Genomic DNA, 17,940 nt, shown 5'->3' with positions numbered 1-17,940 from the left:
GGATGAGCGCTGGGCAACCAGTGCGTTAGAAAGTAACACCAAGGGGTCGTATTTTAGAGGTTGGAATGGAGAATGTGTTTGATGCTCACCAGCCAACCCCAGAATCACTCTTGTTTTGGATGGTTTTAAAATGTGTTTTTATAGTGTGGTACTTTCACTTAAGTAATACTCCTTCCACCACTAACTGTTGTTGCAGACCATCAGAGGGCAAAATAATCCTGAAGGACTGCATTCATTCACTATTTCTACTGCTGCTGTAAAAAACTATATATAGAAGCTTTGCTGTTGCCAGAAGAACAACATCTAATCCATGTGTCCAACTTCAACAACAGGACCTTAATATTTCTTTATTTTTAAGGTTTCATAGTTATGTGTTGCTTTTATTCTGCTCTTCTAGATTTCTGAATGACTGAGATCATCGTAGAGCTGAAATGATTAGTCGATTAATTGATCAAGTCAATCAACAGAAAATTAATTGGCAAGTGTTCTGATAATGGAAAGTAATTTTTCAAGCAAAAATGACTTAATCTGGTTCTAAATTCTCGATTGTGAGGATGTGCTGCTTTTCTCCATCTCACAGGAACTTGAACTGAATATTAGATCATTAACTAGATTGATTTTTCCTTGAACCCTCAAATGAACCTTTACAAGACATAAAACAGACTGTGATGATTCATCAGGAAATTAACCTGAAATTCTATGAATAGTAGTACTGTCAAAGATACACAGTGTGAAAGTAGCGCTCGGTTAAGTCAACGCTTGAAATAGAAATAGACAATTAGGCTACTAGCATTTCCCTATCAGGCACATAACAGCACGCGGCTACAAACAACATATTTCAACGTGTTGATGGTTGTGGGGGGTATTTACATTCTTATTGCTCTCACAGTGGCCTGAAAGGGCTCCAGCATGAGGACATAAGCGTGGTGGGGGCAGTGAGAGGTGACGAATAAGGAGTCTGAGCTCTGGCCGCAGTCTGTGGCGACCTGCAGCCACTGGCACCTGTTACACTCCATTTCCCTAAAAGGAGACACTGGAGCCAATCAGGGAACAGAATCACGTCTCGTCGCCCCGCACACAGGCCGTCTTGGGGATCCTTCGTCACTGGAGTCCTGGGCCCTCCCCCACCCCCCTCTTACAACATTGCCTCTCAGCTGTCTGGCATGTTTTTGCCCCCACCCCCACCCCCACCCTTCCTCACACATGCAGCGACTCTGGCAAACTGTCACAGGCAGGTTTCCCTTTGACGGCTCCTTAACCAGATTGCTCAGACAAAATCTCAGATTACCCTGCTTGAGTTTATTCATATTAACACTTCCTTAGACACCTGAAGGGCAGCTCCACAAAGCATGAGTGGGAGAAAGATGCTGCTAAGTATGGGGAAACAATCTGAATTTATCTAGTTAATGACATTGAATGTTGAAGGATTTCAGTGTCCCAATCTCTCTGCCACATTTAATTTGAAGGCCATTTATTGATTCTGAAAGAATTTGACATCTAAACTGCAACTAAGACACAGCATACTAATATACAAACCATATATATATATGTCTTAAATAGGTGTATTGTTTGATCAACCATCCATCCAGCCAAAAGTCCTCTTGAAACTTCTCACATCTGTTCATTGACTTTCATCTCCAAGGCAACATCTCCCCAGTTTGATGGCATCTGTGACACAGTATCCACTTTACTGAACCATTTTGCTAAGCAGCACTTAATTTGGGCTTGTGTGAACTCCTGAGCCCGCCCACTGGCCCCCCAGCCTCAGGACGCTGGGACGTATTTAAGGACCACATCGCACCCTCGGCCCTCTGTCCCAGTGGAAACTCCAGTCTTGCTACAACTTGGTGAGTCCCTTTCTAAGTCTTCTTGCATTTTTTTATTTTTTTTTTGGACCATAGGAATCAGGGAGGATGAGCAGACTCTGCTGCAGCTGTAGAACATTTACTGCCAAACATTGGATTTATTTTTTTACAGTTTGAAGTTGTTTATGTGATCAGAGCAGATAATATGTTGTTGGGGGAAGGATGAAGGTTGAGCATAGGAGAGGGGGAAGAATTTGAAAGAAAAAGAAAACTAAAATTGGTGGTGAATGGTTCATAGAATTATGGAAAAGTCATCCAGATTTAGAGTGACCTGCATTCTGCAGACTAGAAGAGACTCTGAGGTTTAGGATGCAGTGATGGGATGCTTGCTGTAGAGAGGCAGCCATGAAGCTCTGACTGAAGAAAACTGGTTAGGTTCCATCAATATCAAAATACTTTTAGATTAAATAGAGAATGTTAAATTTGAATGTTTCAACATCACAAGGAACCAAACAACTCATTGAATTACAAAAAATGTTTATATAGCAGGGATGAAAACCTTTAAGGTTTACATTTATAACGCTCCTTGAAACCCACAACAATCAAAGTCTAGTCTGCTTATCCTATCCAGGACACACAAAAAAGATCTTGCTGAGGCTTTCCTAGTTAAATTAAAATGGAACCGGTAGTCAAGTCATTTTTTCTTCATTTATATGCAGAGTGGTGGACTATGTAAACCCCAAAATACCAATTGCCTCATGAATAATGGCAAAAAAAATGTTTTACTACCTTGAAATGACAAGGATGTTTTTTTGCAAGTATAGTTAACAATGTTGAATTGATGTTGAGTTTAAATTGAGAGATTGTTGTTCTTAAGCTCTGGAGGAAAAAGAAAAAACTCATATCTTCAATTATTGGCCTTGACTTGGAAAAGTTTATAAAGCTTTTGACATTATCGGCCCAACGTATCGGAGTCAGTTTTGGTGTAACAACTTTAGAGGAGGAATGAACAGAGGCGGCTCATGTTTGATTTTCCTTGCATTTTCAGTTGTAACCTCATAGTTGGCTCATTTAGAGTTTTGTCAAAGGACAATTTTGCTGCTTCATAAGTGTCATTCGCCGTACAAACTTTACTAAGAATGCAACAGCAGGCATTTTAATTGAACGTTAAAATGTCGATTTGGATAAGGGAAGCTTGTATGAGGAGGGGAGATGCAGGATGCTGTGGGGATGCAGGCTGCGTCCAGAGATCCTCGAGGGATTGTGACAAATGGTCTGGCTCCAAACAGAGGAGTCCACTATGTGGTGACAGCTGAAACCCAGACCTCCTCCTGCCTCTTGTCAAAAGACACACCGCCTCAGCTGTTAACTGGCCCTGGCTTAATGATGAGATACAGAGGACAGGTTGTGGGGGCAGAGGAGGGTGACAAGGGTCCCGAGGCTTAAAATAGACCTGGGAGTGTGCATGGGGGGGCCAGGCCACGTCCCGTTTTGGCTTTTCAGGCAGCTGTGAGACTCAGATAGGAGATTAGAGCACTCAGACGTGTCTTCATACTTAACATAGTGCTGCATTGTTTCTCAGGATTGCATGATTTTGTTTGTTTTTCATATGAAATAAGACTTAATGAAATTATCCACATGATTTACTTAAAGTTTGTTAAGAACATTGATCCACACAATATCACAAACTAATGTTTAGCCTGTGTTTCCATCCTCTGTGTCTTACAGAAGGCCAACCCAGAAAAGACCAAACATGTGTGACGACGAAGAGACCACCGCCCTGGTGTGCGACAACGGTTCTGGCCTGGTCAAGGCCGGGTTCGCCGGTGATGACGCTCCCCGTGCCGTCTTCCCTTCCATTGTGGGGCGCCCTCGTCACCAGGTAGGAATACTAAAGGGGCCACAAGATTCTGAAAGATAAACATTTTTAAAGCTGTATTGCAGGTAAGCGTTTTTGTTTTCTGAGTTATGTTTGCTTTGCGTTTTCAGGGTGTGATGGTGGGTATGGGTCAGAAGGACAGCTATGTGGGAGACGAGGCCCAGAGCAAGAGGGGTATCCTGACTCTGAAGTACCCCATCGAGCATGGCATCATCACCAATTGGGACGACATGGAGAAGGTGAAGAAAAAACGCAAATACCTTTTAATATATTTCTTTTTATTACTGATTGGAGTCTTATCATGAGTGAATTCTGTCCCTGACGTATTCCTCCCTGTTCCTGTTTCACAGATCTGGCACCACACCTTCTACAATGAGCTCCGTGTGGCCCCAGAGGAGCACCCCACCCTGCTCACTGAGGCCCCCCTCAACCCCAAAGCCAACAGGGAGAAGATGACCCAGATCATGTTTGAGACCTTCAACGTCCCTGCCATGTATGTGGCCATTCAGGCTGTTCTGTCACTGTACGCCTCTGGTCGTACCACCGGTGAGTCTCGATAAAGGACTTAAACTCTTTGACTGTGCAACATCGCAGGTCCATTTAAAACAGACACTCTTTACGTGTTTTCTTCTGACAAACTGCTGCTTTTTTTGTGGACAGGTATTGTGCTGGACTCTGGTGATGGTGTGACCCACAACGTGCCCATCTATGAGGGTTATGCTCTGCCCCACGCCATCATGCGTCTGGATCTGGCCGGTCGCGACCTGACTGACTACCTGATGAAGATCCTGACAGAACGTGGCTACTCCTTCGTCACCACTGGTAAGAAGGACCCAACAACTAATTGGAATCAAAAAAGATCAGATTAAAAGAGGTTTTCTGGAGGTTTATTTACATTAGTTTATTAGATTATTACTGTAATGAGTGAATGTACTTAGTTACTTTCCAATTAAATTGATTAATAAGATATGCATACACAAATATTATTAAAAATGATGGTACTTAAGCTCTGGTCAATAGAAAAACCTAACTCATATATGCAATGAATGGCATTGATTTGAAAAAGCTTATACAAAATCAAACAATGTTGGCCCGATGTATCATAGCCAAGGCAACCTGAGAGGAAAGATTTTAGAGTGGACGGATGTAATACATTTCAGTAGCGACTTCATAGTTGGCTCATTCATAGTTTCTAGAGTTTCTAGTTTCTACAGTGCTGCAGGGATGAGGTTTTTTGTATACCTTAGTGTTTTTGTTTGAGTTCACAACTTTAACCACGTGTTTACTGTTACCGTGCACTAAGCTACCTAGTGCGTTAGAAAGTGACTGCAAGGGGTCTGACAAAGCGTCAGAATGTGATGCAAAACCCCATTTTTATTTCTCAAGAATTAATCTCTTTATTTGTAACCAAACTCAAAGTTTAGCCTACTTCCATTTTACTGAACTCCTGGCTCCAGAAGTGAACACAGAAAGCTGTTTGTAGATGATGTTGTAGTGTTAGTAAGTGCATGCAGAAGGCTGGTTAATAATGTTGTCATATGAGGTTAACCGACTAAACTGTGATTAATATCCTCCTTCCAGCTGAGCGTGAGATCGTGCGTGACATCAAGGAGAAGCTGTGCTACGTCGCCCTGGACTTTGAGAACGAGATGGCCACCGCCGCCTCCTCCTCCTCTCTGGAGAAGAGCTACGAGCTGCCCGACGGTCAGGTCATCACCATTGGCAACGAGCGTTTCCGCTGCCCCGAGACCCTGTTCCAGCCCTCCTTCATCGGTGAGTCATGCAGCTGCCCACCAACACTCACACACTGTGAACACCGTCATATATGTGATTTCATGTGTACAGTGAATGGCATCTAGTGACTCAGACAGGCATAATAATTATAGGATACAATTTTAGCGTGACATTAACAGTAATACTTAAAAAGAAACATAAACACATAATTTCACATAATAAGCTGACAATAACAAGAATTTGATTTTAAAAATCTTGATTAAAATAAAGCATCAGTGAAAAAACTTTACTTTACTTCATCCCCCATATTTCATTTGTATAGGTAGCATATAAGCATTTCATAGATGGTTTATAACAAACTACACTGTAGATTCAAGCACGTTTAAGTCTTTATTAATCTATTTGTCCATTTGGCAGTGGAGGCTGGTGTATGTACAAATAATGAATAATAACATAGTAAAACACGGTTTAAATATAAAATCTGTCTTCATAAGAGATGGTGTAAATGTACTATAATGTTACTATACTAATATTATTCATTAATATAAAATAAAACTACATTATAGTGTGTTGTATAACTCATTCATTAATTGCCTATATACTGCTTATAAATGCTAAATTAGGGTCTAAATATATATATTATAGTTTCCTACTAACTAATGGATTTTTTGGATTTTGGATTTCGTTTGCTTTTATTTGTTCTTTTATTGTCAAGCAATTTTATTATTATTATTATTATTATTATTATTATTATTATTATTATTATTATTATTATTATTATTATTATTATTAACTGTATTTCTTCTGTAATTATTGGTTGGTACTCATATCCTGTCAACCTTATGAACACTCTCCTTTCTCCTCTCACCTGCCCAGGCATGGAGTCTGCTGGTATCCATGAGACTGCATACAACAGCATCATGAAGTGCGACATTGATATCCGTAAGGACCTGTACGCCAACAATGTTCTGTCCGGTGGAACCACCATGTACCCTGGTATTGCTGACCGTATGCAGAAGGAGATCACCGCCCTGGCCCCCAGCACCATGAAGATCAAGGTGAGCCTTATCGACCAGCACTGACTGGTTAAATCCAGTTGACAGTAGGTTTAATAGTTCTTATCTAACCAACCTGTACCTCTGCTCCTCCCTGCAGATCATTGCTCCCCCTGAGAGGAAATACTCCGTCTGGATCGGCGGCTCCATCTTGGCCTCCCTGTCCACCTTCCAGCAGATGTGGATCAGCAAGCAGGAATACGATGAGGCTGGCCCCTCCATCGTCCACAGGAAGTGCTTCTAAATCTCAAACCAGCACCAAAAGAAAAAAAAACCACACCAACTGCACCAGCTCTCTTTCCATATCTTTATTTCTACTGTGCCTTTTGCTGTATATACATGTTCTGTTGTAATAAAAATAGTTGCTTTTAAAAGTAACAGTCTGGAGTGTGTCTGTTGACTAAGCACATATAATTTTATTTGATCATTTAAAGTCAATCTGACCCAGAAACAGATTTGTCTGCAGAACATAACTGATTCTTAAAAGTGCCATTTATAATGTGTGATTTCTGCTGAAATATCATTCAGTGATAAAACTCCTGCAACGTTTATAGTTACTTTTTGTGATACCTCCCACACATTATGTTGTTGATATATATAGTGAAAATGGAGTTTTGCCTCGAAATAAATCTTTCTCTTCTCTATGAACCTTGTAATTAGAAGAACAATTTACAGGAAAACCTAATGAAATCAAACATTATTTTTGTTGATTTAAATACTTTTTTTCACCATGTGAGATTAAAAAAGACATTTTAGTTTCCCAGTCAACAATAAAGGATGACAAACATAGTATTTTATCATACACATAAAGTTTTCTTAATACTTAAAGTGTTGCTTAAAGTTTTGTCCCTTTAAGATTTTTTTTCATTTTCTTAGCATGGACATAGTCTTGTTTTTTCCCCCAAAAAAGTCTACTCTAAAGTGTGTCACAGCTGAACAATTTACTTTTATTTTGTCTTTTATTACATATTGGGACCAAACATTGACCACAAAAACAATATATATGAAATCAGAGCCATCACCACCTTAAAAGTAAAGTGAAAGCTATTTCAAGTTGAAAGCTCATATCTACCACTTTCCCTATGTGACCTGAACATAACACTTTCCCTCACTTCCTTGTCCTCTGAGCCACAGGTGATATGGATGAGCATAATTAAGCCAGCCTCCTTCATTCACCAGAGATTTCACCAAGTGAGTAAAGGACATTCTGGTGTTTAAGTCAAAAGTCAAAAAGTTGTTGAGCGTTTCAACATGAAGGTTACAGACAGTAATGTGATTCGGTTTCACCTTCAAGTTATTTATGGGATTACTGTGAAGAGGTTAGAGAAGAAAAAGGAGAGACTGTTCATCGGTGGTGCAAAGGTCTTTGGTGTTCCTCTGGAGAATTTACCCCGTCAGTACATCCATGAGTTTGGACTGGTGCCCTGGTGAGTAAGAGTAGCAGGATAAGGAAGTTTATGAACTTAAACTGGGACTTCAGCTCCCAGGATTAATCCTTTGTATTTAACATGTTGTGTCTCAGCTTTTTGGTGGATGCTTGTTCATTTCTACTGGAGCGTGCTGGGACTGTGGGCCTGTTCAGAAAACCAGGGTCTCTTCCTCGCATTAAGACCCTCAGGGTAAGATTTTAACCTTTTGACCTTGCAAAACTATAAGTTCTGCTGGAACAATAGTGCCATGATGGTGGGTTGAGCAAACACTGCTCTGTAACTGATCTGGTCTGGCTTTATTGTGGCAAAATGTAAACAATTGTGTCCATTTTGTGTGTGTTTTACAGGCCAAGTTGAATAGAGGAGAGGGATGTCTGACCACAGCCCTCCCCTACGATGTTTCAACGCTCATCAAACAGTTTTGTAGGGAGCTGCCGGAGCCTTTGTTCCCCTCTGAGCTCCACGCAGCTCTGCTCAAGGCCCAGGCGCTGTCCAGCATACAGGACAGGACCTCAGCCCTCCAGCTGCTGTCCTGTTTGCTATCTGCCAGAAACTCCTCCTGTCTGCATTACATGTTTGACTTCCTCTCCAAAGTCTCCCAGAGGTTTGAGGAAAAAACTTAACAATGAGGGGAAATGAAACCCTTATAGACAAATAGTGTTCAGAGCACATGGAAGTAAATTAGTCTGCTTACATTAGTGCACTGGATTGATTGATTGATTGATTGATTGATTGATTGATTGACGCTAAACCTGATTTTACTTTGGCATATGCTCTACTGACCAAGAGATAACGCAAATGTTTTTTTCTAAGTGACTATTCACACTGATACCTTGGTCGTCTCAGTCAGGTGTTGCAGTCCTTTAACACTTAAGACACAACCAAACACCAATGTCACTTTGACCTGATCGAGTGAAAATTTGACCTATTTAATGTCAGAGAAAGCAATATTTAGAGCCACCTCCTGCTATGGTTCCCAACTATTTGTGAGCCCTTAAAATGACACAATCTATGCTTGTAATCCTTCATCCAGATTATGGTTTTAGTGTGGACATTGTGGAATTATGAGCAGTTCACTGATTCTTTTATTCATCTTTAGCCTGAAGAAATTAAAAGTATCCACTGTTTTCACAAGAAATGGCAAAAAATAAATAGAAGTAAGAAAAAAAAGAATAAGTTTGATGTAACAGAAATATATTTTTCTTTCCATACCTGTAATCACTTGGGACCCCTCAGATTTTTCAACCAAAAGTCTACAATGGTGATGGAAGTTCAATTGGCTAAAACTCCTGGATGTTGTTCTCCACACAGGATCCCACAAATGTGAAATTTAATTTCAAGTGACATACAAATGATTTGTTAGTCATTGTGTATGTTTTTCCTCTTCATTCTCTGTTCATCTCTGTCAGATGCACGGAAAACTTAATGACCAGCTCCAACATTGCCATAGTCTTCGCTCCGTGTCTTTTACCGCCTCCCAACAAGGCCGAGATGTCTGAGGAGCGACTTGAGCTCAGAGTTCTTGTCTTACGCACCTTCATTGAAAATCCTCACTTATTTGGTAACAAGACAATCATTCAGTCCTGATGCATTCTTTTAAATAAGGGTGTTTAAACGGACTGGATATCTACAACTTTCAGATCTTCTCTCTGTAGGTGTGATTCCTAAAGCTGTAATGGACAGTATGGATTTTCTGATGAATACTCATCTTGTGAAAGACACAAAGAGAGGTCCCAGAAAAAGACACAGCTTGAAAGGTAAAATGCTGAGCTATCAAAAAAATGGAACATAGTTATTAGCTTAATCTCAATTTAACACTTGAATTAAAATTTTCTCAAATACTTACAGCAATGTGGTCTGTAAAGACAGTGCCCTGGATTCAAGGAAGGTCAAAGGACAGACCTCCAGCCTCTGAGCGGAGTGAAGAGCTCACCTCAGGCGAAAGACCACCGCTCAGGAGAAGCCTCGGCCTGGAGGCTTTCCCAAATGTCCTGCTGTTCAGAACCTGTATGCCTTGTGCAGGTAAACGCAATATGAAGAAAAAAAAAAACGTCTAATGAATGTGAATCTTCAATTTTTGGACCGATATTATATCAAAATTGTTTACAGAACTAGGTTTCAAGCCTGCAACGGCTTTGTTAGAAAGTCACAGCCCCGTTGACAAAGAGGCATGCAAGACCCCACAAGAAAGACCAGCAAGGTAAATTATAAAAGCATTTAAATTAATTTCACAGGATTTAATAAAATAGAAGCGAAATGTGAGATTTAAGCCAGTTGATAATGAAATCTGATGTTTCTTATTTAGTTTGTGCCCTGTTTTCAGAGATCTGCGTTTGGGTCACTTCCAGAGGTTCACCAGAGGACAGGATGCAGACTGCTCTCCTGTGCTTACTGGTTTGGGGAAACTGCAGCTCACACCTTGGAGAAGACGCACTTCACTATAATATAAAATATTAAGAAGTTGTCAAGTGGTTGTGTCCCCCATTACTGCAGTATTTTAGGTTATAGTGTCTGATGGATCAGTTTAGAGTCATAAGGTCGCTTTGAACTGTGCAAGTGTCTAAATAAGATCAGTTATATTTTAACATTTTAATAAATGTATGTATTTGACGATTATTTTTTACTGTTTTATATCTGAACTTTCACCATACTTTCATATCAAGTGAATAAATGTTTATTTTTCATTTTTACCTGTGCTTGTTACACATTTTAATATTGCTGTGTAGTAAGGGTGATTATGGTAAGGTGATGTCTATCTTTGATGCAAACCAACGATCAAAACTTGCATTTTTAAAGTGCAATTCAATTGAGGATTAAAAACAAGAAATAAACAGTTACATTTTATTAAATTAATCATATCAAGTATTCAGTATAAGAGGAGCCCAAACCAGAGAGGCCCAATAATGAAGAATTATAAAAATATAAATACAACCATGGCAGAAGTAAAATATAGAAAAGAGGACTATTTTTTTTTACACAAGTTGGATAACATGGACAAAAAAGTCTGATTTGTCTCAATTTCAACACTTGGTGTGTCAGCACTATGCATGCTATATATATATATATATATCATGTTTCACTTTAACCACCTTCTTAGAAATTGATTAAAAGTGACATTGTTCATGGTAGGTTATGATCTCAGTGGCAGATACTCTCCTTGTGCTTCTTACAGCGCAGTGCTTTTGTGAGCCCTGAGCAAATGATTGCCACAATGTAACAGCCAATGAGAAAAGAGGATTTCTGGTATCTTAGCAACTGCATCTGAAGTGTGGTGAATTGCATCCTTCTGCAAGGTTGCATAATGGCCACTTATGATGATAGTGGGAATAGAGTTTTTTCCTTCAAAATAAAGTGGGAGAAAATGGAAAGGGGGACATAAAAGGTGTACGCCACTTATTTAGGAGCAACAAGAAAGCATTACAATCTATAATTATGCTATATCCACTATAATTATTATTGATTGTCAGCGAAAAATGGCGAAAAACAGATTTTGGAATCCATTTTTTCATCGTGTTTGTGAAGCAAGCTTTTATTCTGGAAATCGGAAAAATAAACTTGTATATTTCTGTTTGGCTTGACAGAGGTCTCGCGCAGTACGCAGGTCCCAACATCATCACGGACACGGTAAGAAAAAATAAACCGAAATTCCTTTTTTCTTATTTGTGATGTTTTCTATCAACAAAAAAAATAATAATGTTATCAATAAATCTTAACTACATAGAGCTTTTCTTATGAACGCTGGTGTTTTTTCTGTTTTGGAGCCATTATGTAGGTTATTTATAGTCTATTTACATCGGCCTTGGCTCTTGTTTACAGAGTGAATGGCGCACCAAGTCTTTATTTCAATTATAGACAATTAACAGACCTTTACGTTTTCCATTAACCACAACAGATACAATTAATAATAATATGAAGCAACTCATCTCATATTATTGCCCCTTTTCTATTTAATGAGCCTGTCACGTGATTTACAGAAAACGCAGCTGTGTTTGCACATGATTACTGTCCATCTTTTGTGCGGTGGCCTGATGGTGTTTTTCCTCGGCAGATGGCAGAAATCGGATGGGTGGTGCGGTTGTTGTTGCTCGGCCTCCTCCTGTGCCTGCAGGTCGGCAGGGCTCCAGCCCGCAGCCCCCGCACGGCGGACCAGGTGTCTGAGGCCGACATCCAGCGGCTCCTGCACGGCGTCATGGAGCAGCTGGGCATCGCTCGGCCAAGGGTGGAGTATCCTGCACATCAGGCCACCAACATCGTCGGGCCTCAGAGCATACAGGGTAGGTTGGGTTCATTTGTAAATGGTTTAAAGCATCCAACATGTTCAGACGAACCAGGCGAAACCAGGAGAACGATACCTTAGCTGAATGTGGACAGTTGGGAGAGTGCAAGTGCTTGTGAGTTGTTTACACACACTGGTATATTCACAGCTTAAAAAAAAAAAAAAAGATTAAAAAATAAAATAAAAAAGAAATAATAATAATAATAATAATATATATGTTTGGATACGTTACGGAATAGTATGTATATATATATATATATATATATATATATATATATATAATGTGTATATATATATATGTATATATATTTATTAATAAATGAAAATGTTAATAATTATTATGACTAAGGAATGTTAATTTCAATGAATTACGGAGAAGGGATGGGATTAATAAGTGTAAACTTCTTCCCACCCCTTTTCGAACATGTTACAATTATCAAGTATTTATCATTTATGTATCGAATTATGCTTTCTATTTTGTTTAACATCAATAATTTGTGTATGATATATATTTTTTGTTTTCTTTTACATGTTCGAAATAAATTTAAATCAAATCAAATTTTTTTTTTTAAATCAAATCAAATTGTAATGTATAGGCTATTTGTCCTATCTCCTCAGTCTTAATTCTGTAATTTTTGTTTTGTTTTATACAATTATCCTCCTTTCCCCCTCATTCTGATTATAAAGAATAACACTAACACTGGATCAGAACAACCCCATCTTTTGATTGGTGACCCACTGTTAAGGAACCAGCAATATATTCTCTCTATTTGTCCCACTATATCATCTGTCTTGATGATTCTGGGGTGTTAAAATGCTGTTGTGACATGGACAATATTTTCATTTATGATATATATTTACATAAGTGCAAATGCTTCATTGATGCCTGTTCTTGTATTGGTGCTGCTGAGGCTGCTGCTCTTGTTTTTCTGGTGGTTGTAATGCTTGTTTTCTTCCACAAGGTGGTGCTCACGAAGGGCTGCAGCACCTCGGCCCCTTTGGAAACATTCCCAACATTGTGGCCGAGCTGACCGGCGACAACGTTCCCAAAGACTTCAGTGATGATCACGGGTACCCAGACCCTCCAAACCCCTGTCCTCTGGGAAAGACAGGTAGACACTCTTGTACTTAGCACTTTATTTATTAACATACTATACTAATAAACACATGTTGCTATTAATGACACCACGGAGCCCGTTCTTTCTGTTCTTGACTGGGTTTTTATTGTAATGTTCTGCCCCTCATCACAGCAGCAAACGGGTGTTTGGAAAATGCTCCGGACACAGCCGAGTTCAGCAGAGAGTTTCAAAAACACCAGCACCTTTTTGATCCAGAGCACGACTACCCAGCACTGGCGAAATGGGTGAGAATTCTACAGAGGTGTTTAACTTTATTTCAATTTTTTTTTCATCACAGATCAATTGTTGAAAAATCTTCCTGATTAGTTCCCAAATCACTTGTTTTTTCTTAACAACAGTCACAAATTACAATGAAATAAGAAGAGAAAAGCAGCAAATCTGGATGAAATTATTAATTGATTGAATATCAATACTATACATACATACCTTATTAACACAGAGTTCAAAACATGATGCACACAAAACATCAGGTGCGCATGTGAACCAGGTAAACATGTGCGCACTAATATAACTTTTTACATTAATTTTACATTAATTTGGCTCATGTTTTTTGTTCAAAGCAATGTTCATGCATTTGCACCATAGGAATACAAAGTCATCAATTATTGGAAGTGCAACCCTCTCAAGCAAACTAAGAGAGTGTTCTGAGTGCTACACAACAAGTGTTTTGAGGTTTACTTTCACAAGGAAATTAGACAAAACTGAATCTTAGCATGGAGTGGTGCAACAGCATTCAATGAAACAAAGAAATCTTTATCATAATAAAGAGAAATGGAAGTTGGGAACAAGGAATCAAGCAGAGACAACTTTGGTTTATTTTGGTCTGCTCATGCGTGGCTGCTTTAAAACAAAATGAAAACAAGACCTTTGCCATTCCAAAAATCTAACTAAACTTGTTTTTTTATTTTCATGAGTTCATCCTTGTATCTGGGTCTGGTCTGCTGAAATAACCCCTTTGACTGTTTTTATTCCCTGAAATGGAATTCAGGCAATTTGTTGACAGTAATTTAGGAACAAAGGGACTGGCTATAAAACAAAGGATTTGTGACTTAATGTCTGTGTTTCCTTTTCAGAACAAGGAGCTTTTGTACCAAAAACTGAAGGGAGGACCGAAAAGAAGAAAAAGGGTATCGTGTTTTCTTCTTCCCTTGAAGTATTGTGTCTGAAAAAACCACATCACCAGGACTGAAATCTCCCTCTTGAGGGAGCGACATACTCTTAAACTTTAGATGTCAAGTGATATTTTCCGCTACAAGCTAAGAATCTCAGTTTGGATTTTTTATTTAGAGTGTCTTCTATTTGGTCTTTATGCACATGTTAACAGTGTTTTCAGTGCTAATAGAAATATATTTCCCTGCCTCCCTGCAGAGCGTCAACCCGTATCTGATGGGCCAGAGGCTGGACAATGTGGTCGCCAAAAAATCTGTTCCTCACTTCTCTGAGGAAGAGGAGGAAGAGCCACCAACCCTCTCTGCTGCCAGCAAATCTACAACCTAAACTCCTGCACCTGCAACACTCACTGTAATAATAAAGTATACTCTCAGATAGGAGTTTTTTACGCTACATATTTAAGCATTTTGGTTAACAAGCAATGGATAAGGGACTTCAGTGCAAGTACTGTAAAATAAGAAATAATATGCAGATAAAAGATAACCATATTTTATTGTATTGCAGTCATATTTATTAGCACAGTTTATTAATGAGGCACAGCATGCCTAATTATATATACCAACCAATTGTATATAGAATAGTCACATTGCCTGAGATTCAACCATTTTACCCAAAATACTAAAATACTATGTGTTTAAGTCTTGACTGTCAGTATATCTAAAACATAATTATAATAAGACGTATTAAGATATATTGATTTGAGATAAGTCATAATTATTCATGACTGTACAGGAATCAATTTGCTCACTGACGTTTCTGATGTTAAGTTTTTGTATGTCTTGATATAACCAGTTAATCACCTCTGTGTCTTCAGAATCGATAAAGATCATATGTTTGGTTAAGTTAACTATAAACTGTAGCAGCTTTGCTTTTTTTCATGTAAGGGATGACTTTGAACCACGTCACTGTCGCATGGCAAATATTGTAGCTCATATTCTGTTTAGTATCTGTTCTCACCACCAAACTGCAGTAATACGAGCCTCTACAGCCAGAGTTTAGTCTGTTATGAGTTACTTCATCTTACCAAAAAAAATGTTTGTGTTATGTTTTTGCTCTGTGAAGTCAAATAAATGATTTATCTGCATCAAAAAAAAAAAGTTTGGAGTTGGATTGTTTCCCCCCTTTTCAGACAGATGAAGTTAGGATGGGGGTTTGGGTCTGTATTCGTATCAGTTCGCTGCACTTATTGAATTTGTATTTGTTTACTGCACTTATCCTATTCGTAGTAGTTTGTAGCACTTACTATATTCGGATTAGTCTGTTGCAATTATTGTTTTCGTAGTAATTTGCCTCTGCACTATACTTTTGCTCTGGCTTATGCTTTGAGATGCTTGTTTAAGAAAGGAGATGCACTTATGACTTCTGGTGACTAGTAGTTCTCTTGAATACCTATGTTCAGGGGCGCCGAAAAGGGGGGGTAAAGGAGACGGATTCTAGGGGCCCATGATGGAGGGGGGCCCAGAGAGGCCCCTAATGATGATGAAATTATAATACAGAAAAAATAATGACACTAAGTTGATGATGTCAAATGATAGTCAAAAATACCATTAAAATGCATAATTGTAAATTGTAAAATAGCATCAAAAATTTTTGCCGCTGTGTTGGGGGCTTTTCATGGGGCCCAAAATCCCTAGCGGCGCCCCTGCCTATGTTGAATACACTTCCTGTAAGTCGCTTTGGATAAAAGCCTCTGCTAAATGACTGTAATGTAATGTAATGTAATGTTTGGGGGAGGGGGGGCGTGTTCTGCTGAAGCTCTGTGGCTCAGGACCCCTCCGCATGCCAGCCATAAAGCCACTACAGAGGAGAGAGGAGGAAGGACCTGCATATGAAACACACGCTGCAGACTGTGTGACTGGCAACGTTTTCTAGTGAGGAGCTTAAATCAACAACAGGTAACTCAATTTAGTAACTGCTGGGGTTTTTTTTTTTGTCAACTGAACTCCTAAATGATCGTGTACTTGCATGTTTTTGTGCTTCTTATTTGGCGCGTAAAAGCTGTGCGTAAAATGTCAATTCTCCTTCTCCTTCAGGGATGAAGACACAGTCGGTGCTGGTCTCTGCAGCAGTGATGGTGCTGCTGCTGCTCGGCCCGTTGAGGAGCGCAGATGCTGCCACCTTCCAGGGCGCGTTCCCACACCCCAACAAATACAACCCAAACGAATCGGACAGGTGCCAGCAACCCGCCATCGGTGGACTAATTTCCCGCGGGATGGGACCTGTGACCTCCACCGACGAAGTGCTGGAGTCCAGTCAGGAGGCGCTGCACGTCACGGAGCGTCGGTACCTGAGGCTGGACTGGTGCAAGACGCAGCCGCTCAAGCAGAGCATCCGGGAGGAGGGCTGCCTGAGCCGCACCATCATCAACCGGTTTTGTTACGGACAGTGCAACTCCTTCTACATCCCGAGGCATAATTACCAGGACGGGGATGCCTTTCAGTCTTGCTCTGCCTGCAAACCCAAAACCTTCAGCACTGTCACGTACACCCTCTACTGCCCGGGTCAGACACCCAACACGAGGAAGAAACGGATCCAGCGCGTCAAGCAGTGTCGCTGCACAACAATAGATACGGATTAGACCCAAACCGACTCATCCAGGTTACATTACATTACATTACAGTCATTTAGCAGACGCTTTTATCCAAAGCGACTTACAATCAGTAGTATATTACATATCATTCACCCATTCACACACTGATGACAGGCTACCATGCAAGGTGCCACCATCAGACTCTAACTAACATTCATGCAACATACAGTCCACACCGATGGCAAGCCTTCAGGAGCAACTTGGGGTTAAGTGTCTTGCCCAAGGACACATCGACTGCCGAGGCCGGGTATCGAACCACCGACCCTCTGATTGGAGAACTACCTTGCTCTCCACTACGCCACAGCCGCCCGAGGTTGATAACATCCGCTTCCAATTGGAAGAGAAGTGCAGCTTTGCAAAAAAAAAAAAAAAAAAAAATGGAGAGTGTCTTTATCTTAAAAGACACGTGAGAATTCAGTGCGAATTGGAAGGCGAGGATCTTACCTGATACTTTTTTAATCATTATTATGGAGAGAAGATGCTGATATTTACAATATGCATGAGTGGTTGGTTCAGGTGCTCTTTTCCCCTCTAAAATGATACTATGAGCTGCATTTAATAATTCAGCACACTGTTCAAATATCTTGTCAATTGTCAGTCATCATGCTTCACAAAGTCACTTTATTGTGTTAACAGTTAAAGTGGATCTGTCAAATAGTTTAAGGTGAAGGAACTTTGCCAGATGTTCTGATGACCTAAAACAGTGTTTAAGCTTAAGGCAGGTATATTTGTTGCAGCAAGCAGTCAAATGGATTTGCAGCATCTTCTCAGAACATAAGTATAAAGACAAGTCTATAAAGGACTTGGATGGTTGTATTGTTTCCACTGTGTGGGAAGTAAAGCTGATCATATAGAGGTTTTT

The 17,940-nt window shown here is 39.8% G+C and overlaps 3 protein-coding genes across 3 annotated transcripts; all 3 read left to right on the top strand.

Moving 5' to 3' along the window:
* Positions 1-1,813: 1,813 nt before the first annotated feature.
* Positions 1,814-6,833, top strand: actc1a (actin alpha cardiac muscle 1a). Its single transcript, XM_054618232.1, has 8 exons — positions 1,814-1,847; positions 3,534-3,687; positions 3,795-3,923; positions 4,035-4,230; positions 4,345-4,506; positions 5,266-5,457; positions 6,295-6,476; positions 6,574-6,833. The coding sequence occupies exons 2-8, from the start codon at positions 3,559-3,561 to the stop codon at positions 6,715-6,717; spliced, it is 1,134 nt and encodes a 377-aa protein (XP_054474207.1). The 5' UTR covers positions 1,814-1,847; positions 3,534-3,558; the 3' UTR covers positions 6,718-6,833.
* A 753-nt stretch (positions 6,834-7,586) lies between these two features.
* On the top strand, positions 7,587-15,022 carry LOC129107596 (uncharacterized). Its single transcript, XM_054619096.1, has 15 exons — positions 7,587-7,900; positions 7,996-8,092; positions 8,251-8,507; positions 9,313-9,464; positions 9,559-9,660; positions 9,752-9,925; positions 10,013-10,103; positions 10,209-10,333; positions 11,033-11,087; positions 11,485-11,527; positions 11,952-12,177; positions 13,142-13,291; positions 13,430-13,542; positions 14,392-14,445; positions 14,687-15,022. Exons 1-15 carry the CDS (start codon positions 7,725-7,727, stop codon positions 14,813-14,815), a joined length of 1,944 nt encoding a protein of 647 aa, XP_054475071.1. The 5' UTR covers positions 7,587-7,724; the 3' UTR covers positions 14,816-15,022.
* Positions 15,023-16,299: 1,277 nt separating this feature from the next.
* grem1a (gremlin 1a, DAN family BMP antagonist) lies at positions 16,300-17,140 on the top strand. The gene is made up of 2 exons (XM_054618432.1): positions 16,300-16,383; positions 16,522-17,140. The coding sequence occupies exon 2, from the start codon at positions 16,524-16,526 to the stop codon at positions 17,064-17,066; it is 543 nt and encodes a 180-aa protein (XP_054474407.1). The 5' UTR covers positions 16,300-16,383; positions 16,522-16,523; the 3' UTR covers positions 17,067-17,140.
* Positions 17,141-17,940: the final 800 nt, after the last annotated feature.

This window comes from Anoplopoma fimbria, chromosome 18 (genome assembly GCF_027596085.1).
Source record: "Anoplopoma fimbria isolate UVic2021 breed Golden Eagle Sablefish chromosome 18, Afim_UVic_2022, whole genome shotgun sequence".
NCBI classification, from domain to species: Eukaryota; Metazoa; Chordata; class Actinopteri; order Perciformes; family Anoplopomatidae; genus Anoplopoma; species Anoplopoma fimbria.
The sequence above is the reverse complement of the archived record's forward strand: the minus strand, read 5'-3'. Positions and strand labels throughout refer to the sequence as shown.